Below are 22,594 nucleotides of genomic sequence, written 5' to 3' on the forward strand. Positions count from 1 at the left end.
AGCCTTCTGGCCCATGAGACCGCAGAGCTTCCGGAGATACGCTTTAACCTGTAGTGGAGCAGTCTCAGCCTTTCAGAGTTCGGGGAGATAAGACAAATCAGCACAATAGGCCCTCTTGACGTGGGCCAAGGAGGCCGCCAGCCCCACATGTCAAAATGGGGTTGAACGTGGAATCAAAGCTTCACGGTGTGGAGGATGAAACATGACATAATGTTGCCTCCGGGTATGACATTCTGATCCGCTTCCTCATGCTGCGGACTCCAGGAGCTTGTGTGGCTGTTTCCACGATAGGTGCCCACTCCTTTCCCGGCTGTACCAAGTCTGCCCCTAAAAGACTGAACACCTTTGTGGCACTTGGTTCTCTTTGGGCATCCCTGCGGCCTAATATAAGAAAAACAACCTTGAATAGTTTTTGATTGTCAGCACGATTCTTAGGTGCATTTCAAAGGTGGTTCTGCATGTTGATGAGTCTCTGGTCCTGGAATAGTTTGTCCTTTTTTGGTCAGGCTATCTTACTGAAAATCATGACTTAACTGCAGCTAGACTTCCACTTGGGCATCTCCCTTGACGCATGAAAAGCGTCCTGCTCTTCCTTAGCTATTGTCTTTGCGCTGACTCAGTCTCTGCCTTGGAGTCGGTTCCTGCAGTTGGTTGCTTGTCTTTCAGCTTCACCAGTTTGCCTTGTGATTTTGGGGTTGGAGAGTCGTGTGAATGCGATAGCCACAAGATGGTGACGTTCCATGGTGCATTTCAGGTGCAGCCGATGTCTTGACGCAATTCCATTCGTTCATGGCCATGCATAAAGTCTTTAGGCTAAGACCTTTTTCCAGTGCTATAGTAATGCAGCCGTTTTCCAAAATCCCTCTGAGAGGGCAGGACATAAAACAGAGTAAATTAAAAATAAGTGCACAATAGTTCATAAATGAATAGCGCACTCGCCGTCTCTGAAAGGACAATAATAGTAGTACCTTTTCCCTTTTTGCTTTCCTCTTTGCAGTGACAGCCACAGTTCTCTTATTTAGTACTTAACCACAGCTGGTGACAAAGTATTTTCTTCACATGTATTCCCACTGGTGTGCATGTTTCAGAATTTGTATGCAGTGCCCGGCATTATTATCTTTTCTTTTTTGTTTCTTTTCTTTTTCCTTCAATTGAATCCTGTCAGTGGCAGTTCATGTTTATTTCTGAGGGCAGCTTTTGTACTCACTTTGCACACAATTTTGTCATTCTTTGCATTACTGAACGTTGGAGATCCTTGTGAAACACTCTGCTGAGGGTATGAGTGCAAACTAGGTGGGAAGGCTGGTTGTTGATTGTGGGATGATTACATCATTCTTCCAGCATGTTTTTTTAAAAACTCACGTGATTCATCAGGCAGGTCATTTCCAGGCTAGGGGGTCCAAATGTGTGATTTAAAGTACCATTATTATTATTATTATTATTATTATTATTATTATTATTATTATTATTATTATAACATTTCTATGCCGCCCCTTGCCAAAACCTTTAAGCTAAGCGGGCCCTCTCTCTGCCACCGCTGTGGCCATATCTGCCTCCCTGCCCATCCTTTCTCCGAAAAGAGGCAAGATGTTGGATTTGGTCTTTTGGTTGTGACTAAAACCAGGCCAAGAGCTTGGAGGCGGCGGCCCTGGGTTGGTGGCTAGTGGGTTGGTCCTGCCTTGCACAAATACTCATTTGCCCAACAGATGGTCTTGCCTGATGTGGCCATTAGTAATGTTAGTTTGTAATTATCCCGTTAGAGTGACGTTGTGGAACATCCATCCTGTGGAAGGCAGCACAACAGGTACCTAGATTGCAGATAAGGCTGGAAATGTGCATTGAAAGAGGAGCAGTGACTCAGCAATGGATTTCTAGTTTATTTAAAGTATTTTTAATGCCATCTATTTTTATTTTCAAGTGGAATCCTCCTAGCCCTAACCCTGTAGCGAAACAGCTTCTGCCCACTGAGCTTTAAGAAGAGGGCAAGGCTTGATTAAGCAGAGAAGGCGACTCTTTCTGGATGAAAGCGGAGGGGGGGGGAGGTGAAGAGGAGGAAGCCAAGGAGGCTGGTAGCTGGTGGGCTTGCTGAAGGCGGGAAAACCAGATTGCTGTTTACCTGGCCATGGCCTTAGCTGGGGGGATGTGCCTCCACCTTTGGGTTCCCCTTCGTGACTCCATGCTTAAAGGAGCAGTGACAATGCTTGAAAGGGGAATATCGTGCCGCTCTCTCCTGGGCAGCCTCGATCAATTCTGAGGGCCGAGACTGCTTGTCACTGGAAGGGAAACAGGTCTTGCCTGCGTGACAGCATTCCCACAAACCTATACAGGTGTGTTTCAGTTAATATGAATTACTAGAATGTCATTACATCCCAGTATTAATTAACTAATAATTAATGTGTCTTTTGTGTACTTGTTACTGTCACAAGCCACATTTCTCCCTCCATTAGTCACCAGCCTTGAGCCATTTTTAGCAAAATGCTCTACTGGTTCTACACATAAGTCATCCAGTCAAGTCTCTGAGTATGCACGAAGTGATTTGTTGAACCCAGCCTGGCAACTCTTTCCCAAAGGTCTCCTATTGAACATGCCTGTGAATCAGCCCTCGGGAAGGAACATCGGGAGTGTACATGCCTTTTTTCCACATGCTCCTCGACCAGCTGGACTTCCTCAGAGGGGAGTGGCTGACCCCTCTGTGAAGATTCCCAGTCTCAGCTGCCCCTCCCACGTCCTGCCCCTCCATCCTGTTCCCAGAGTGGTTCTGCACTTCTTCCTCCTTGCTCTTCCTTGAGCTAATCTCCGGGGCCTTGAGCAAAGTCCTGCTCTTCAGTCCCATCACCGTATTGGGATCTGAATCAGCAAACTTGGCATGGCATCCTTCTGACGAAAATGCTTGCCCAAGCCGGCTACCGCGCTTGCTCCCAACAGTTACTAGATTAGGCTATTCAGCAGCGATTTCGAGGAGAGACAAAAAGGGAAATGTTTGCTTACATTAAATGCACGAAAGAAAAGTTCTCTGTTACCCCGTGCAGATCACTCTTCAATCAGAATAGTTCAGCTTTTAGTGGGAGACTGAGGCTAGTGGCGTTGGCTGTGAAGAACACAGAGTGTTCGCCAGTAGCATCCACATTATATCTGGCTGTTCTGAGAAACCATTCAAAGATGAGAAGAATCTGGCAGAATGCAGAGAGCAAATGGCTGCATGTTGCTTCAGTCCTTTTCCAGTGCCTTGCTGTTGCTAGTTATGGAGTTGTGTCCAACCCATCGCAACCCCATGGACAACACTCCTCCAGGCCTTCCTGTCCTCCAGCATCCCCCAGAATCCACCTAAGCTCACGCCGACTGCTTCAGTGACTCCCTCCAGACACCTCGTCCTCTGCCGCCCCCTTCTTCTTTTGCCTTGGCCCACCCCGAATTCTTAACAAGGTTCAATTTTTGTTCTGTTGGATTGTGTCATAAACCCGAGCCTGGGCCCTCATCCCTTGTCTCAGAAGTCGGAGCTCCTGAGTTCATGGTGGAGGCATCTGGAAGCTTCTGCCTTTCTGGGATCTGGTTGTCCAGAAAGACCGCAGGGACTAATTCCTCGTCGTCCAGCTCTCCTTGGTCTGGATGAGACCATATTGCCCTCCTCGGACCATGAGGCAACTCGCGTGCCCCAGCGCCTCCCACCCCCACCTGAGACTGCACCTGATACTGCTAGGCTAGGACAGACCAGGCTTCCTTAGCAGCGCTTAAGTTCGTGTGCAGGTGAGTCCTGTGAGCCCCCAAAGCAGGCAGACTCCTATTTAAGCCTCACTCTTGGTCTGATGCTTGTTGGAGCTGCATTCAGGCAACCCAGTCTGGCTTCCAGCCCACTCAGAAATTTCCATGGTGCTGATCTCCGTTTTGCTTCCTTGAGACACGTGGCTTGACCTGACCTGCTCAAAAGCTGAGTCATCTTTCCAGCGCAGGCTGCCGTGTGGGGCCTGGAAAGAGCGGCGTGGCCTAATGGCAAGTGCAAATGCAAACAAGCAGACCTGTTTCCTTGGCAGAGGATCTGTCTTATGCTAAGCAGAGCTTTGGTGTACTTAGCACTAAACTCTCTGTTACGTTGGCAGCTTTCCCAGTCATGCAACCGGAGAGTCTACTTCCTGGAAATGGCTGGTGGTGACCCAGCAATCTTCTGCGGGCAAAGTTTGTGCTTCATGGGATAATGCCACTGCTTCGGAAGTCCTCTTGACCTGAGAATTCTGGACATGCAGAAGAGGGGTGTGCTTATTGCACTGAGGGTAGCGGTGCTGTAAGGGCGGGGAGCAGACTGGTAGCCAGACCGTAGTTAGGCACAGAAGTTAGGCATAGAAATGTTTAAATAAATAAATAAATAAATAAATAGTTGTTGGGTTGGTGGAAAGGCCTGCAAGCGCCACCTCTTCCTCCCAAATTCCAGCTCATCTGTTTCTCAGGCTTTTCTCCACATGTCCTCAGGGATGGGAAAATAGCCCTCTCTTGAAAATTACCTTGTATATCCAGAACCAGATGCTACTTTTGACAACACTGTTACATACAGGAAAAAATGCACACCACCCTGTTTGGATACGTTCTTAACCGAATGCTAGGCACTATTTCAGACTTCCATAGCGCTTGGTGCCTTTCCGTGGCTTGATTAGATGTGGCTAGTGCATGCCTGTGATGATCATGTCGGAAAATATTTGTCTTCTCTGGTAAATATGATCATGGCCATGTAGCGCACACAAGCATTCTCCTGTACTGAAGTGCATGAGTTCGCTGGCATGTTCAGGTACGGAGCGGCCTGTGTTTTGTCAAGGCTCCACAGTGAATGGTGGATAGAGTTCCTTGCAGCTGCCGATTCCACAGAATTCCAGGCCTTTTATCTAAAGTGCAACTTTATGAAATAGTTGCTTGAAATGAAAATGCTGAAGGGGCAGATGTGTGAACACAAGAAGAGCCATGCAGGATTAGACCAAGGGTCCATCTCAGCCAGTGCGCGTGCACACAGGAGCAAACCGGGTGCCCACTGGATCCCCCAAGCAGGATGGGTGCGAGACTCTCCCCTGCCCAAGCTCCTCAGCAGCCGCGACATACAGGCATGACGCCTCCGGGGAAGGAGGTCGCCCACGGCCAGCCAGGCTAGTAGCCACAGATGGCCTCCTTGCACAGGAATCTGTCCAGTCCCCTTTTAAAGCTGTCCAGATTGGTGGCCCTCACCACTTTCCGTGGCAGCAAATTGCACAGTTTAACTACATGATGTGTGAAGATGTACTTACTTTTACGTATCTGTCCTAAACCTCCCACCCATTAGCTTCATGGGATGACAGTGCAGTCTCTTAAAAAATTCCACCTGTACATACATACAGCCTTGCAGCAGCTTAAAGTCTAGCAAATTTAATCTGGCATAAGCCTTTGTGCCCACTTCGTCACATGCGCAGGGGTCAGGGTGGGCAACTCCTATCTAAAAAAGCTGCTTTTCAGTTTCTCGGAGTTAGCTATCTAGTCCCGAGCGTTCTATAACAAAGACATACCACAAGCTGCATTGCTTCACGTTTCTGCCAAATGGAATGAAAAACCCAGCTTGGGCAGAGGGCGGTGCGTAGGAGTGCAGGGAAGGCTATTTCAAAAACAATGTCTCAAGCTGCTGGCTTGCTACTGGGGGAAGCGTCTGAAAAATGCAGCAGAGAAAGCTTGTCTCAACCCAGGGGCAGAACTGCTGTGGAATGCAGCTGCGTACACCAGGCATTTCCTGGCTCCCAGTCCTTCCCTCCCCAAAGATTGTGGTGCCACCCGTGCCTTTGGTGCTACTCAGAATCGTGTCACTGAGCTCAGCAGAGATGAGGTGTGCTGAGATCTTTATCCATGTCCAGAAACTGTGAAACTAGACGTTCCATTAAGCATAAAAGTTGTCCACAGAACAGCACTTCTGTTAACATGGTAATAGGGTTAAGAGCTCATTTCCCAGGGTTAAACATCTCTTTCTGCCCACTTTTCGAATGCCTCGCTCGCTCGTGCTGTCGGCAAGGGAGTCCTGCTCAAAGCAAAGAGGAGGGGATTGTATCGGATTGCGGGAGTGTGACGGCACAAACTAGGGTGTTGTGCTGTGTGTTAACAAACACTGTAATTGTGCCATGCTCTGACCTTGCACCCATATGTGGAACAGGAAGGGACAGGAGCAGGTGTGGCCTCAGGCACTGTGTGGGCATCCCCTTTATGCTTGTGTAGTGCCGCACTCGCACAATATCTGTCCCAGGTGTGTGTACTGTTTGTCGAGGCCAGCGGTTTAAGCAGCCTCTGAACAGTAAAGCCTTCTTTGTTGCTTCTGCAGTGCCAGCACATTTTGTGCCACTGCGATTCTGAAGGCCCCGATATGTTCAAGCAACAATTGGCCCAGGCAGTTGTGAGATGAAACGTGAATGGTGGCCTGATTTGGATGACACAGCGATGGTTACTCTTGTAGGTGGATTTGTGTGTCATACAAACCCAGCCCACCAGACTGGGTTTTTTCCTCCAAATGAACACACCCGTGAACCTTCAGGCTGTTCTAGAGTTCTTGTCACCCACAGTGGGTTTTTTGGTCATCTGAACCTAGATGACACGACCCGCCATGCGGAGCCCCAGCTGCCAGCCGCCTGCTCATAATAATTCCTTGCCATTCTCATGAATGGCTCCCAAGAAGTCAGGGCTGATGGAGGCGTCCAGCGAGCAGCCCTTGAGGACTGCTAGCTAGTGGCGGTGCAAAGCCGCCATCCCTGCCAGCAGCCTGGGGAAGACCTCTCAGGCCACCAGCAGCGGTAGCTGGGATCTGCCCTCCTCGCTGAGGTGGCCCATGGTGCCTCCGTGAGCAGGAACAGCTCCTGGCCACCCTTGGCGGTGGTGGAAGAGTGGCTTCACCTGCTAGTAGCTTGATGCAGCGACATGGAGCCAACTGGGCACCTCTTGAGCAGGAGGCAGGAGCGGACAACCCGCTTGGCTATGCTCCCTCGCGGCTCCCCGCTGAGCACAAGGGGCACCCGGCCTCTGTTCCCCAGGGGAACCTGATCAGCTCCCTCATCCTTCCTGTTTGCTTCAGGGCACAAGCCCTGCTTGTCTCATGGGGACTCTGACAGCTGCAGCAAGCTGAAGTCGGGGAGGAAAGTCGTTCCTCCTTGTGGTGTCCCCTGGGAAAGCACCTGGAGTCACGAGGGGGCAAGAGGAGCGAAGTGCGCATGACGAGAGCCAGCCGTCTGTTGGACTCGTCCCGTGAACTTCACAAAACAACCAGCCTCTGCGACTTGCTGCACAAACTCATCCATGGTCTTCTGTGGAGCATGTTTCTGCAGACATGAAGGTGCCTGCTAATCATGAGCAAGATGGAGTACAAATCTTGTTCCTGCTGGAGAAAAGACTCGCCTTTCCATCCTGCTTAATGGAGTGTGTTGTGTAGTTCAGGAATGTGTCCCTTTCAGGGTGCATGACAGCGAGGTGTGAACTTCAGGATTTTGTGCAAGTGCATTGACTGATGCTGGTGGCTAAGTTCAGCATCTGCCTGGATTTAAGGCTGAAAAGGCAAACTTGCCGAGTGTGTGGGAAATGCAGTAGGAAGTTTGGGGCGGGGGATTTTCACTGGTCAGGGAGCAAAGCTTCACTGCCATCCATAGGTTCTTGCACTGCTCCTGACCAGCAAAGCCAGGTTAAATTACAGTTGGATTGACTAAATACCTTGACTGCAGGCATGTTACCAACCCTGAAGTACAGGTTGTGTCAGTTTTATGAGACTGCTAGACATTTTGCTACAGATTGCTCCTTTGGGGGTGTGGGGTGAATCAGAAACTAGACTGGAATGAGATTGGGCAGAGGAGAGATGCAACTCCCTGATCTGGTCTTCATAACGCATAGCTTAATTTACCCACTTGACCTGTTGTGTTGCGTCCAGCTTGCAAGTCGGCAGGGGCTGCTTGAGGGATAGATATCTCTCACGTAACCCATGGTCTGTTTATTGGGTTGTTAGAAGGTTGTCTAACCCTGAAACAATCCCTGGATGATGATGATGATGTTGTTATTCATTGCATTTTCATTACATTTCTATCCTGCTCATAGCCGAAGCTCTCTGGGTGCTTCACAACATTAAGTTACCCATCCAGATTTCAACCAGGCCTGACCCTGCTTATCTTCCAAGATTAGCTTCCAGGATCAGGCACTGCAGGTGGACGCTTGGACAAACATTTTAAAAAATAAGAAAAGCGTGTAGCACATGTTTTGTAAAGCAGTGTTGCATTCCTGTATATTATGTGTGCTTTTAAGAGAAGGTAATCGGAATAAGGTGGAACCCACTGACGTTTAGTGGGACCTTTCGAAAGAGGAAAATATGCTGGGCATCTGCAATATGGAAACAGCCTTATTTAGTCTTGTAATTAATTATGCAGTGGCATCCTTGTGAATGGTGCTGTACAAAATCCATGCACCAAGGACTTTTTTGTCTAAAATTCTGCACAGTGAAGACAACAGTGAAAAAGGAAGGAAGCTGAGTAGTTGGGAAGAATATGCATTCGCGTCAGCTGTGCATATGTGGTACAGGGACTAAGGGCAGCGTAAACAGGAAATGTTTTTATGCCATCGTGCTAAAATGGCATTGTGATGCGTTCACTTGGCAAGCTTTGTTTAGCTTTCCTTAAGCCGTTGTTTCCTCTGAATTCACTCGATTTCAGAAAATGATTGGATAAGGTTCATTAGACCGACCCTAATTTTGTTCATTTCCACCACTTATAAGGAAATTCCTAGCCACTTACATCAGCCGTATTTTCCCTACAGCTGTGAAAATGTTATGTGATTTAAAGCCTTTACTAGCATTTTCATTGTTTGACCCCTGATCTAAAATAGGAATGCAGTTGAACTGTTAAATGTCATTTAAGTGTTGTCAGGCTAAGAAACCCGGAGTAAATTTGCATTGCAATGTTCTACGTCTGTGGTGTGCGTTGTCTTCTAGTGAAGAGTAATATAGTTGGCAAGATACTTCATAAAGCGCTTGCTTTCTCCTTGGGCATGTGGCACATTTGCATGTTTTTAATAAGTGGCCGTAGTGCCATTTTAGATTTTCAGAAAGCACACCAAGCTTGCCCTCGAGAGACTTTGCTCAGTCATGAACCTCACCAAAGGCACCTGGCCTAGTCGCTGTAGGTTTGTGTCGCTGTATCGGCCGAGGAATGGAAGCTCTCCAAGAGAGACTTACTATCCGTTCTTTCCCCGCATAATGGATTCTAATGCACTGAAATGTGCTGTGACTATTTCTTGCTATTATTAGATCGCATTATTGCATTGCTAAGTGAGATGAACACTTTGGAAATCAAAGCAGCCACTCCTGAGCTTTGAGCTGTGGCTACAGGAGCAGCCAATGTGCTGGATTCATGCTTTGAATTGACCCATTTGTGTTGTCCAGCATTTGACGAGTGGGGTGCCTCTGAGCCAAAGCAGCAACTGCTGTTTTGGTGGTTGCGCTAGACATCACTGGTAAGCCAAGCAGGTTTTCGTATGAGAAGTAAGGCTGTCCGTTTCACATGCCGTGGTATATTTTGTTTCTGCAATTCTTGTGCATTCTGATAAAGGAAGTCTGGGGCCATTTTTGCTGCTTGGATCCTCACCTGAAGTCTGTGTACCCCTGCAGCACCGTTTCTTTAAAGAAATGGCATCAGCACTGGCAAAAGAATCACAGTTCATTTGGTTGTAAGCTCATTTTACCCCTTTGGTGCGCCATAGTGGCGAAGCAGTGCTTAAAGTGTCCACATGATCTTGCAGACAAGCTAATGTTGGGCTTTTGGGTGCTTTGTAGTTGCGACAGATGCCTTCATTTCCCCTGGATTTCCCCCCATTTTGGGCTGCCTGCAGCTAATGCGTTCTGTGTTGCCTGTCTTTGCAAAATAGGCCATTGTTATGATCTTGGTGAATTCCAGCAGGAACTGGGCAAGACTAAAAGCACATTCAAAAGAATTTTGAAAATAGTAATAGACCGGAACAATTTTAACTGGAGTACAAATTTGGCCAGCCATTAAACAAATGACTTCTCGTGATGCCATTAATCACACTTCCTGAAAGTACTTCAGTGTGACTTTTATAAACCTGAAACTATTGATAGGTTCTGTTTCACATTTCGGAAGTGGGCAGTTGGCGTACTTTATATAGTCGTTGAGGCTCTTCATCTTTCCTTAACTGAGTCTGCAGATCAAAAATGGTTTGAGAGCAGGTGGCCATTCAAGAACAAATTTGAGGGGGTGGGAGACAGGGGGAAGGATTCAAGTAAACCTCTTCTTTTTGCAAGTGTTAAACTGGTTCCGTTATTTGTATATAAAATGGTCCCTTACCTAAACTAATTTAGGCTTCTTTATTAAAACAGCAAATGTGGCAAATGAGCTTCATGTTGTTCAGTTGCATCTCTAAGTGTCTGCCTGTTTGTCTATCTAAGGAAATGGCTCCCCTTCATGTGTGAGTGGAAAATACATTTGGGGGTGCATGGTAACGCCAATCCTCCCCCTGGTCTGAGCTGCAGGGGAAACCCTTGGGAGCGGCAGCTTTTCTGAAGCACAGGTGCAGGAAGCGCACACATGTGCCCTCGTGACCAATGGCTATTTCCTAACAGCCGCCTCTCTGCCTTTTTAAAGCTTTGTTTGTAGCCGCCTCAAATCAGCCATAAAGCGCTGAGGGAAGTGTGGTATATCTAATTATACCTATTCACATATTGGTACATTTTTCTTTTCTGAGTGGTACTTAGAACTGCACTGACCGAGTCCATTTATTTCACTACTGAAGGGCTTCTTGACACGCCTGTACACTCGCTTCATATCTCTTGTGTGCAGTTGCCATAAACTAAAACTCTGAGTCCTTGCTTTATTGCAGCAAACTATGATCGAAGAAGTAATTTTGCCTGTTCACCAACCATCGGCCTTAATATTTTCCCGTTTTGCCGCTTCCCTGCATGATCCAGGAATGGGTTGATGGCCACTTTGCCCTGAATTGGAGCTACCATTTCTGAGTACAAGACTTGAAATGAGAAAGCCACCAGCTAGTTCTGTGTGAGACATTCCCTGCATTTCTACACAGCTGGAAATAGCAGGGTGTCCACTTCCATTTGTCATACCCCTAGTCCTGTCTGCTGGGCTAGACGATTGTCATTTCGGTACTGCAAAGTGGCAGAAGCTGCAGCATTTTGGAGAACGGAGACCGGGACTCCAGCTCAAGAGCCAGGCCAGCTCTCCCGCAACCGCTCTCAATCTTGAACAGCCTTACCCAACCTGGCACCCTCTGGATGTGTGAGGGTGCAACCCCCATCATTCCCAGTAAGCAATGGTCATGCTAACTGGAGATGGTGGGAGTTGCGCTCCAGTGCCTCTGGAGGGTGCCAGGCTCGGGAAGCCTGGCCTTGGTGTTTAAATGGCCCTGCCAGAGTCAGAGGCAGTGTGCCACCGAACGCTGGAACTCAGAGCAAGGGAAGGGCCTTCCCTTTGTGCAATGCTTGTGGATCTCAGAAAAGCAACTCCCAGGCTTGAGTTGGTATTCCCTTCTTCTCTGCACACGGGGAAGCACAGTGAATCAGCGTTACTTAACTAATGGAATTGCAGGAGACACGAGACTGTGCATCAGCAGAGTGCTCACGGCAGCCGAATTGATCCGGTGGACCTTAATCCGGAGTCAGATTGGAGCTCAGTCGACTGCAGGGAGCACCCGTTGCCACTCCAAGGGTGACAGTCGCCACACGGAGGCCCTCGGTGCAGTGCGCCTCGCATCCAGCGCTCGTGTGTCACGTGCCCTGCCCCAGGGACACGAGGCATGCGCGCCGCGGCACTGCCGCATTACGCTGGGCTTGCCTGCAGCCTGTGGTGCAACGAGGGGCTCCTCAGGGTTGTGGCAAGTCCCGCAGCACCTTGCCTTGACCCCAAGCGTGCATTCTGCAAATTGCGACGTTTCCCCCGGGTTTGCTTGGGTAAAGAAAGAGGAAGATGTCGGTGCGCTTGGTCTATCAAATTAATAAGTAAACACAACAGTCTTTTCTAGCCATTAATATTTTGACCAAAGAAGATGTAATTATACACTGTACGTGTCCTTTTCCTTCTCGGATGAATTAATAACAAATTGTGGGAAGAAGGATTTAGATTATGGAAAAGAAATTAAAGGAAAGGGCCCTGATTTTCAAAGCAGGCCATTTTGAAGACCATAAAATCCAAACGGTGGAAGATTGTACGTGTGCATTCTATTCATTTATTGCATGAAATTTGACCCTTAAGGCAGACAATAACTTTTAATGATATTTCATGGTTAATGATAGTCATTGTGGAGTACAGGGGACGAATACTCGTGGGTGGTGTGATGGAGCACAGGGCATTGTTCTAAAGTTGAATGCGTGGGTATATAAAGTACTAGAAACCTAAGAAGAACCTACTCCACTTAAGTGACTGCAATTAATTAACAATGAGAATATCAGTACATGTAATTAACTGTTCTTCATATTCCTCCAAGTAAAAGCATTTGGAATGCAACCACGATGTAAAGCAATCGTTCACCTGCTAGAAAGTACGTGTATATGCTTGCATGCATCTCTTCCAGGGCCACATAACTTTTGCTGGCCAAGCGTGTTTTTCTAAGTAAATTCTGGTATCTTGGCCTGAGACCCACAATATATGCTCTAGGTGCACTCCTTTTTCTTGTGTCACAACACACACAGCCCGTATTCAATTTTGGGTGCTCTCTGCCTCCAGCTAGTGGGAACACAGAGAAGCTTCAGTGCCACTGCCTGCCCTTGGGACTCCGTCTTAGCCGGGCCTCGTCCCGCAGCTTGCCCTGAGCTCCGATCCGTGCAGCTTGTGTAGGCAGGGAGCATTCGTGTTTTCCCTGTGGAGTGAATGCTTTGTCTTTGCTTCTTCCTTGATGCAGGTTCTTGACGGGAATGTATATGATCACCTTAAGGATTATTTAATGGCATTCAGCAGGACTGAATTAGAAATATGCCAAGCCGTACAAAGCACATTCCAGTTTCTTCTGGAAACTTCCAGCCGGGTAAGCTTTTCAATAAACAAATACGAATTCGGGCAAAGTGGTCATGAGAGAAACGGGGGTCCTGTGGCAGCCCTGCAAGAGCCCTGCCACTGGAGGCAGCCCTGGGCAGGAAGGCAGAATAGCCCCCCAACCCAGGGTCTGCATGAGCCACCGGGAAGGAATGGGGCTGTCGCGGGGAAGCGCACGCCGTGGGTCCCCCTCAGGAGCGGGGCAGCCATCGCTTGGTTGTGCGTTGCATGCAGACCTGCCGTGGGTGCTTCGCAGGTGGGCGGTCTGAGGTTCAGCCCCAGGTGTAAGTTCAAGGAGCTCAAGTGGCAGGTAGTGGGAAGGAGGGTCTGCCGGCAGGATTAGAGAGCTCCTGCTAGTCTGATGAAGTAGGAGCAGCCTGGCTGGACCAGGGACCTGGTTCGATCGTATTTATTTATGCTGTTGCCGCCCTGAGACACTATAAAGGGCCGGATATCAAAAATATAAATAAATGAATGTGAGGGGAGTCGTATATCCCGACAGATGGGGGCAGGGTGTCACAGCAGCATCCTTTTCCACATTGCTTGCCACCACCACACCATCCCTGGGCTGACGGCGCATCCCTCAAGGCGTGATTGCCCTGGGGCCTGCAGAATGAGCCTGCAATTATTTCACTGCAACATCGCTCTGCCTGGATCCAACATTGCGTGGGATTAAGGAATGCGCATGCACTCTCCCTTGTTGTTCGCCGGTAGTCTTATTCCATTAGGCTTCCCAAGGGAGAAGCGTGTGAAACGCATCTACCATTATTTTCAGACTCGAGCCAGGGTAGCGAATGCGCATCGCCAAATTTTCCATTCCCAAGGTCCAATGCTTTTGAGGCAGCAACAGTTTTCATGCTGTGCCTTGGGGTGGGAGGAAGCCGCTCTGCTTTTTGCTCCATTCCCCCATTTTCTGCAGTTGTTCCAGCAAAGCCACATGGAAAGAGTAGCTGCAGCGACTCTCACCATATTTAGCAGCTGTGCTAGAGTCTCATGCAGAACGGCTTTGCCGCAGATTCTCTCTCTCTCTCTCTCTTCCTTCTTTCGGTGGTAGTTTCTGTTGCGTTGTCACTCGCCCAATGTGTGCCAGACAAATTCAGCACGTAATACTTTTGTCTCCTGCTGTCTGGACAGAGAGTAGCAATTACCCTCTGCCCAGCTAGCAAGACCACACAGTCAGGTCCGGGAACTGGACTCAATTCGCAGGGCCACAAAAGGAGTGACCCATATGCATTTCTGCACTGCAAAAATGTTATCCAGGGCACTTTCCCCACACTCGACATAGGCCAGGCACAGGAGTGGATAGAGCACTCGACATAGTGCTCTATCCACTCCTGCTCCCTCTATGACTTTTGGATGCCCCAAGCTTGATTCAGTTTCCCTTCAGTTTGTGTCTAAACCCTCTTAGCTTCCTGTACTTCATTTCAACCCAGTTTAATGTTCGGCTGCTGATGTTGTTTATCCCAAAATGGTTCTTTCATTTCTACCGTAGCTTGTATTATTTAAAAATTGGTTAAACTCAGATTGCAGTATTTACCCATTAAAATACCTACTGGTGAGTACACCATGCATGGGAATCTGAGATCACAGACAGATTTGAAAGTTTTCTGAGCGATGCTCTTATATGAGAACAGTAAATATGGAGAATAGTAGGCATTCTATCCACGGGTCATCTGCAGACCAGTTTGTGCCAGTTGTAAGTTTGTTCACTTGACAAGTACACCACTAAGTTTTCTATTCCATATAATATTTGCTGTTGGAAGAAAATACCTATAAATTTTTGTATTGTCTCTTTCAGGTAGTGCGAGATTACAATTTTCAGCTGTTCTTACAAGAGAATTCTGTATTTCATAGACCACAGTCCTTCCAGTTCCAGCCCTGTGACAGCGACACAGTAAGGGCATATCTTTAAAAAAATTAAAACACCAGAGCTTGTTTTCTTGTGAGGGCCACAACCTGGAAAGTCTCACAATCCATCTAGACTCAGAAATTGTGGTGTACAGACTTCCATGTGGGCACGATCCAAGGATGCCCCCTTTGCACCCTTGCCTCTTAGTTTCTCTTCAGAAGGCACAGAACATAAGGTTGTGCCAAGGCCTACAGTGCATCCCGGAGTTGGGCAGCTTAATCCCGTTTGGATCAAGTGCACCTAATCCTGCCTTGGAACGTGGGAAAAACCTTTGAGAGATAGCAAAGGGGCTTTGCTACCTTCAGACCCCACAGTTGTTGGAAGGTCAGGATTATACCAGGCTGTCATACCCTCTCATGGTGCATCTTCTGTATCTCTTGTTTGTACGTTGGGCTGCATAGGTGCCCAGACACCTCATGTTCAGCACAGGTAGGCCCTCTTGTCAACCCGGAGTCAAGCTGGTAGGGTCCTGTGCATGTGCAGATCGGAAGTCCAACGCGGGAGTGTTGTGTAGGGCGAATGCCCCACAGAGGGATGGCATGATCACAGATGCCCCTTGCATGGACATCTGAGCATCTCCTGAGGCACTTGTGGGGTTGAATGGAGCTTGTGGAATCATCGGTTCACTTCCATGCTTGGGTAGAGTTACAGTGGGGTAGGGAAGCCATCTTTACCTAAACTCAGCCTTGTAATTAATATATAACCAGGTAACAAATCTCTCAGAATTCAAAGAGGCTGATAGGTTTACCATATATGAGGTTAATGCAGTACTTAGTGTCTTGTTTGTTTTGGGGGTCTGGGACCTCGTAAAGCTATGTAATTTATTAACCTTACATCAGGAGTCATTTATCAATACAGGGGAGGTTGGAAAAGGTTTGCTAAAAATGCATTGAATTGTGAGCAATGGTTAATTGTACTTCATCTTCAAATATTTCTGCAAATATTTTTCCTCAGATATTTGCAGAAATTCAAGGATATGGTATTCAAGGATTCTCACTTTAAGCTAGATAGCTAACTAAGTGTCTAAAAATAGTTATTTTCTGTGCCTGGTATGCTTGGGAAATAGAAAGTACCAATTTAAACTAAATGTGGGGTTTATTTTTTTAAAAATCCTTTTCTTGCAGCTATCTGGTAAGCTATACTTAGCAAGGAGAAAGGGTCTTGTCCCACTATCTTCAAAGCTGCAGATAAAATATGGGTAACCTTGTTAAAGAAAAACAAATTTGTCCTTGAAATCCAAGTGTTATGTTTTAACTTCTTCCTCCACAAAAGATAAGGGACTTTCACATCTCTGACTTCACCAGCAAATAATAGATACCAAGTCCAAGGGTGTATAAAAGGCAAAGGGCTGAGTTTTCCCTGACTAACCATATTTGCCTAACCGTGTTTGTCTTGCAGTTCTAACCGTGTTGTGTGTGTGTGTGTGTGTGTGTGTGTGTGTGTGTGTTCTGTCCTTGTGCAACCTTTGACATTCAGAGTTTTAGTGCCGTTCAGCTGGTGGACGTTGAACCCTCACCTGTCCGTGCTCTGAGAATGACCTTGGTAGAGGTATTGGCGGCACCCGCTGTCCCCATTCCGTCTTTGGTGCATGCTGGATCGGGCGCCACGGCGTGATCGCTTCCTTGCATAGTGGCAGATGAATGCATAACACGTTAAAGGCTCAGCTGGCCTTCCCAGCATTCAGGTCCCGGGACCCGAACCTCTCTGATTTCTACTCGGTGTCGCTGGAGCGAACACCACACAGTTTGTAAGAATACAGACTGTGAGACGAAGTGGTGCTCCGTTCACTGCCTAACGCTCGATATTGCCCCACCGTATCCTCTGACAAGAAGTGCCCCTACAGCTCCGTTCACTCTGCTGTGAAGCTGAGGTGGTTTTATTGATGTTTCTGTTAATTTACAAAGATATTTATTCTTCACCTTTTTTCTGAAGCAACCAAGGCATCCTGTCTGCATCATCAAAAAACAGTCACGGTATCACAATTATAACGTGAATAATATCAGGAAAAGAGGGCATGGCAGCTAAAAAAAAAAACATAGCTTGTTGGATAATTTAAAATTATACTTGTTTTACTGGTATTTTGTACATACATTTTTAAAACTTGTTGTATCCTGCCCTGAGAACTAAGATGATTGGGCAGTTTAGAAATGTAGTCTATTATTTGTTATGAGCCAACTAACCCAAAAACCTTTCAGAACAGTAGTTCTCAGATAGTGCCTGAATGTCATTAAAGACATTTAAGGACCAAGCAAATCAAGCAAGCAAATGAGTTTTACATCCCTGGTGCTGCTATATCATATCATTACGATTTGGGGAAATCTCTGCTCATCACTCTTTACTTCCAGTACTGTAGAGGCCTGAAAAGGTGTTCCAAAATGTGTTGCTGAAGTTTTTAAGATCTTAATAGTTTATCAGAGAAAAGCATTTCCTAAACAATTCCTCTTTAAAAGCTTAAATCTTGGTCGTCCAGAAAGAGATCTCCCCATTAGTCAGAAAGGGGATTTGCTCAGCTGTCAGGTAAACAGATTTGGTGAGCTTGCCCTCCCTAACCTGATACCCTCCAGAGGTTTTGGATTACAACTTGCAGCATTCTCAGCCACATTTGCTATGCTGGCTGGAGTTGATGGGAGTTGACGTCCAAAACAACTGGGATGTACAGAATGGAGAAGGCTGTTCTAGATAGTAAAGAAACAGTTTCATTCCAAAATCAGGCCACATTTATACAGTTTCTAGAACAATATTAACACTGAAGTAATGGCCTGGTTTGCACAGCACAGTAACCCAAATCTTTTTTTAAAAATGGATTATTATGAATGCTGTAAATAAGAGCAGCTAAGCAGCCCAGGCATGCTGGGTTCCCAGGTTATTTGCTATGGTGTGCATGCCAGCAACTCCAGCTTGTCTGTGTCCCAACAGGCAAGAGCAGGAATCCAAAGTGAATAAAGCTTTCAAATTTCAAGCTTCCAGATAGTCATCAGTATGTCAAGGTTTTTCCACGTGTGTTGCTTCTGCAATATGCTTCGCTGATGAATCGGTGAGCAATCATCACTCGACCCCAGTTAGCGTTTGATACCAGTTTTGAGAACCAGCTTGTCTCTTTGCACGTCTTCTCTTTGACACAGTCCCTGTCCTTTATTATTCACCTCTCCACATTCTTCTGGATCACATATTAAGTCGCCCTTGCCTTAGCATCCCATAAATGCGCGTGTCATTTTGCTGTGAGAAATGGGACACAGCGATGGCTCAGCAGCCCTCCGAGCAACTTCAGCAGAATCAGACCGACTGTTCCCATCAGGTCTATGACGGGGTGTTTCTCATGTCTGAAATCGGGAGGGTTCAGGTGGCCGGGCCATCGGGGACCGAGCCCTGCAGGGCGAGGACGTTGGCCGCTGCTTTTGTAGAGGCTGCGGAGCCCACAAGCAGCAGTGCAAGAGAGCCCGAGTCAGCATGCAGAGACCAAGGTGCAGATCCTCCTCTCAGTCCCTTTCAGAAACAGTTGCTTGACATTGATGGTCACTGCTGAGCTCGGCATAAAACGAAGGCAGCCTTGGTTTGCTTTGTCAGAAATGCGTGCCACAAAATTGGATCCAAGATACCGAGGGGGCTTCTTTTATGCCCTGAGGTACAATCCTGCAATACACTGGCTGGGAAATCCTGGGAGGTGCAGAACTTTTCCCCCTCCAAACATGCATAAGGCTTGCAACTTTAGCTGATTTTCTTTTTTTGACACTTTACCTTCTTTGGCCTTTCATCCTACTAGCAATGCTTTTGAGAAAGTATCGAAGACAAGAAATTCTTTGCACGCCGTTTTCCGAACCCCATACCTTACAATCCTGCATCTAAGGAGCAGGAACAAAAAGTCTACAACTGTTATGCATTTTAGTCACTTCATTTCATTTTGTGTTGGCGCTGTTCCAAGTAAATATCCTATACATTTTCATGAGATATGCATGATTTTTCCATTAGGTGAACATTCATGGAAATATATTGCTGAATAAATCTGCTGATCTGAATTAAAATCAAGATGAATTTTTCAGAAGAAAGATTTCTGTTTTCCTTCAGTTGAACAAATAAGTAACATTGCTTAGGATATTTCTGCCTAAATAGATACTTCAGTTGTTTAACTCAGCTGTGGAGCTTGGAGAACACTGAATGGAGTCTAACAATTATGCTGTTAAAAAGCACCCACTGGGCAAGAGCTTTGTGAGGACCTAGCAAACTCCCAAATGATGGTTGAAGCGAACAGAGATGTTCCCCAACAGTAGATCTTGGATTTTCTTTCCTCATGGGCCAGCATAGCTACCCTCGGGTTTTGTAACAAGTTGTTCAGATCAGGTCGTTTTCCTGCTTGGACAATAACTAAGCACTTTGTCAGTTTGCAAGGGAGCAGTCAGGTTATCTGCTTGGAAGGCTTTTTTAAGCCAGCAGCAGGCCAAGCGGAGGGACTCTTTGCCTGCAGTTGAGTATAGCCAGATGGGGGCAAGACAGAAGTGATGGCGCACGACCCTACATGGTAGCCAATTGGCTTCCTCACACAGCCATTTTTGAGCCTCCTCACTGCAGGGGAACACCCAAAAGGTGAGATTTCCGTACACAGGTGTTCCTGCCTCGCTGGGTTTTTCCAGTCATTTCCCAAGGATAACTCCAGTTTATATTTCGTCGTATTCCTGACTCTCTCAGAAGACCAAGTTATTCTACCAGCAATTATGTATCTGGGACAATTCAGCCTCTCCCCAGTCACAGAAATTGCTGGTTGTGCAACGGTATTTAACTGTTGTGCTTCGCTTGCAGGAAGACCCAGTCAGTACTTAGAATGTTGTTAGAAAGCAATATTGTTAGAAAGCAAAATCAGATGACATGCGCAGTCCAAGAGAAACAGAGAGGAGGAAGTGAGCTTTTTGAGTTCAGAAAGGCTTCTCTTGAAGCCCAGCCTGGGGCAGGGGTGGGGTGGGGGGGGGGGGGTTCAGCAAGCGGCGGGAAGGTGCGGACGTATGAAGGAAAGGAATGAACAAAGTGGGCCAGGAGCAGGTCAACGTATATGCAGAAAAGGAGGCACAAGAAAAGAGGGGTGGCAGTGGAGGATCCTAAATGCAAAGGTTGCCAACTTGTACCCGTGAAAGGAGAAAAACAAAAAACTTGAGAGGTTTCGAAAGCGATGGAGGGAAAGGGGATCTCACTGACGTTCCCTGAAAGCAAATTGACCAGAAGCTAGTTCTAACTCAAATACAAAGCAGCTCTTGTACAAGGGGAACAGCAAGGTACAGAAAACCTATTATTAAGGCCAGTACGGGATGGATTAGAATGTTTGCAAACACACGGCAACATATAAGAGGAAATGCGCTCGTTTTCCCTGTTTCTTGGTTGTAAATGGCAGTCAAGCAGCGTGCGACCTGTGAGGAAATGCCATATATGACCAAATCTTTTGCCAGGCTATTTGCTCCAAAAAGATTTCTGAAGCATTCCTGGCTTTTTTGCCAATTTGCTGCCTTTGATATTAATTTCTCTCCTGTATGGACAAAAGTTGCTTCCAGCATATTTATCTAATATATTTATAACCCACCTTTTCCCTTCCAAGGAACTCAAGGCAGCTCACATAATTCCCCTCCTCCTCTCAACCTAATCCTCTTTTTTTTAGGCAAGAACTCATGAAAATATGTTGCTGAATAAATCTGCTGATCTAAACTAAAATCACAATGAATTGTTCAGAAGAAAGATTTCTATTTTCTTTCAGTGCTGTAAAAGGAGCCAGTGTGGTGTCGTGGTGAGAGCATGGGACTGGGACCCAGGAGATCCGGGTTCGAGTCCCCGCTCAGCCATGGAGCCAACTGGGGGACTTTGGGCCAGTCACAGACTCTCTGCCCAGGCTACCTCACAGGGGAGTTGCTATGGGGATAAGACTGAGAGCAACAGGAGGAGAAGGATGTAAGCCGCTTTGAGTTCTTTGCAAGAAAAAAGGCAGGATATATATCTAATAGTGAATAAATAAATAAATACTGCAGAACTCACTCGGGGTACCAGTGGAGTGCCTGAGCCATTCCAGGCAACGGGTAGAGATGGGATGTGAGACTGGCCCTGTGCAAGCGTCTGCTTCATCATGGGTTAGGGCAGAGTGGGGACAGGATGTGCCCCATCCCCGATCATCCCCACGTGCCTGGTTGCCTTTGGTGTCTTGCGCACGTGGACCTGCCTAAGGACTTGTGAGCATGTGTGGTGCAGCCCCTTGCACAGATCCCACAGCTGCACGTCTTGGTCTCGCTCGCACGATAATCAGGTGGCCAGCAGACCCCTGCACAGCCCTGCTGTTGTGATAGAAGTCTTGCTGCGACTGCTTAGAGGCCGCAGGGGAAGGTCCATCATCTTCATGTTCAAAGAATCCAAAGAACAGCGACTCTCATTCAACATGTGCTGTGCTTAAACGATGCCCCGCTATGACTTAGCAAACAACTTTTGGAACTAAGACGACTTTCAGACACAACTTGTGTTAGGGATGGGGTGGGTATGCAGGCAGAGTTCAGTAAAAATTCTCTTGGACATCTCCAGGTTTCTAGGGGTAGCAAAATTTGGTCTTTGGATCCTGGGCATAGTTATTGGTTATTTGTATGTGTTAGAATCCAAAATTCTGCTGAAATAGAAGTCGTTCTGCCTTCCCCCAATCTGGTCTCAGTGCCCTGTTTTAGAAACGGAAGTACGGTGGGTTCAGCGTTGATCGTTTACTTTGTGGAACATTGTACTACAAGTTTAAAAAAAAAAATCAGTACTTCAGTTCACTAGGTATTAACTGGAAGTTCTCATTTTATGGGAGGAATCTTTATCTTCCCCTCGGTCCCCATCAGGTCCCCTTTGTGCTTCTGTCAGGCCCAAAGGGAGGGAGATTCGGGGGCTCTGCAGGTGGCTGCTCTGCGGGAACGCGGGTGCGCATGCATGTGAGCGGTGGGGCGCGCACTTCCCGGTTCTTCCCTGAGAACAGCACCAGCGACAAACCTCTTTACTCTCAGGAAGGCCCCCCACCACGGGCGGCCGTTAGTGGTGTTTCCCAAAGTCGGGGGATAGGAGAGCATGGACTGGGGATGGGTTGTCCCCTACCTGGCCCTTGGGGGCCCCAGGAGGCCTGGCCCAGATTGCGAGACCATTCAGGCAAGGGAAAAACTGGGGCAGAACGGTCGGTGATGCTTCAGATCTCCCCAAGGTGCGGAGATCTTAAAAGCGTGGAGCAGGTCCAGATGTTACCAGGCCCGTGGAAATGGTATTTGAGACTGTGCAGAACAGGTCGCGCGCTGTGCGGATCATGGCCTGCATTACGTATCACGGGAAAATGCTTGGGTGATGATGCCATTGCCCCGGAATGAGGGGGTCGGGATCCATAACCGGTTGGCCTGGGTCCTGCCACTGGAGCCACATCACTGCCTTGGATTTGAAGAATGGATTGTTTTATTTACAGGAGGGAGGATGAAGCCCAAAAAGTGAAAAGCTGAGAGAAAAAGGCAAGGCAAAAAAAGGAAACAATACAGATTTAGATGTGTTTTAGTTTGGGGTTAAACACGGATCCCAGTATGAATAGTCGAGAGTTACTGCTTTAAACCTTTCAACGAAGCTGCAGGAAATGGAAAACATAACTGTAAAGCGAGGGCCATTCTTCTTTCCCAACTTCCTTTTAGATTTCACATAACTCCTG

At 47.3% G+C, this 22,594-nt stretch overlaps 1 protein-coding gene across 3 annotated transcripts in view; it reads left to right on the forward strand.

The window, feature by feature from the left end:
* Positions 1-22,594, forward strand: part of FCHSD2 (FCH and double SH3 domains 2) — a 160,597-nt gene that overhangs the window by 104,524 nt on the left and 33,479 nt on the right. For all 3 annotated transcript variants that reach the window (XM_044450190.1, XM_044450188.1, XM_044450189.1), the window contains exons 9-10: positions 12,883-13,005; positions 14,812-14,907. In XM_044450190.1, coding sequence (XP_044306125.1) covers positions 12,883-13,005; positions 14,812-14,907 — 219 coding nt within the window. The remainder of the gene's footprint in view (positions 1-12,882; positions 13,006-14,811; positions 14,908-22,594) is intronic.

Source organism: Varanus komodoensis, unplaced genomic scaffold (genome assembly GCF_004798865.1).
Source record: "Varanus komodoensis strain SLA01 unplaced genomic scaffold, ASM479886v1 scaffold63, whole genome shotgun sequence".
Taxonomy (NCBI): Eukaryota; Metazoa; Chordata; class Lepidosauria; order Squamata; family Varanidae; genus Varanus; species Varanus komodoensis.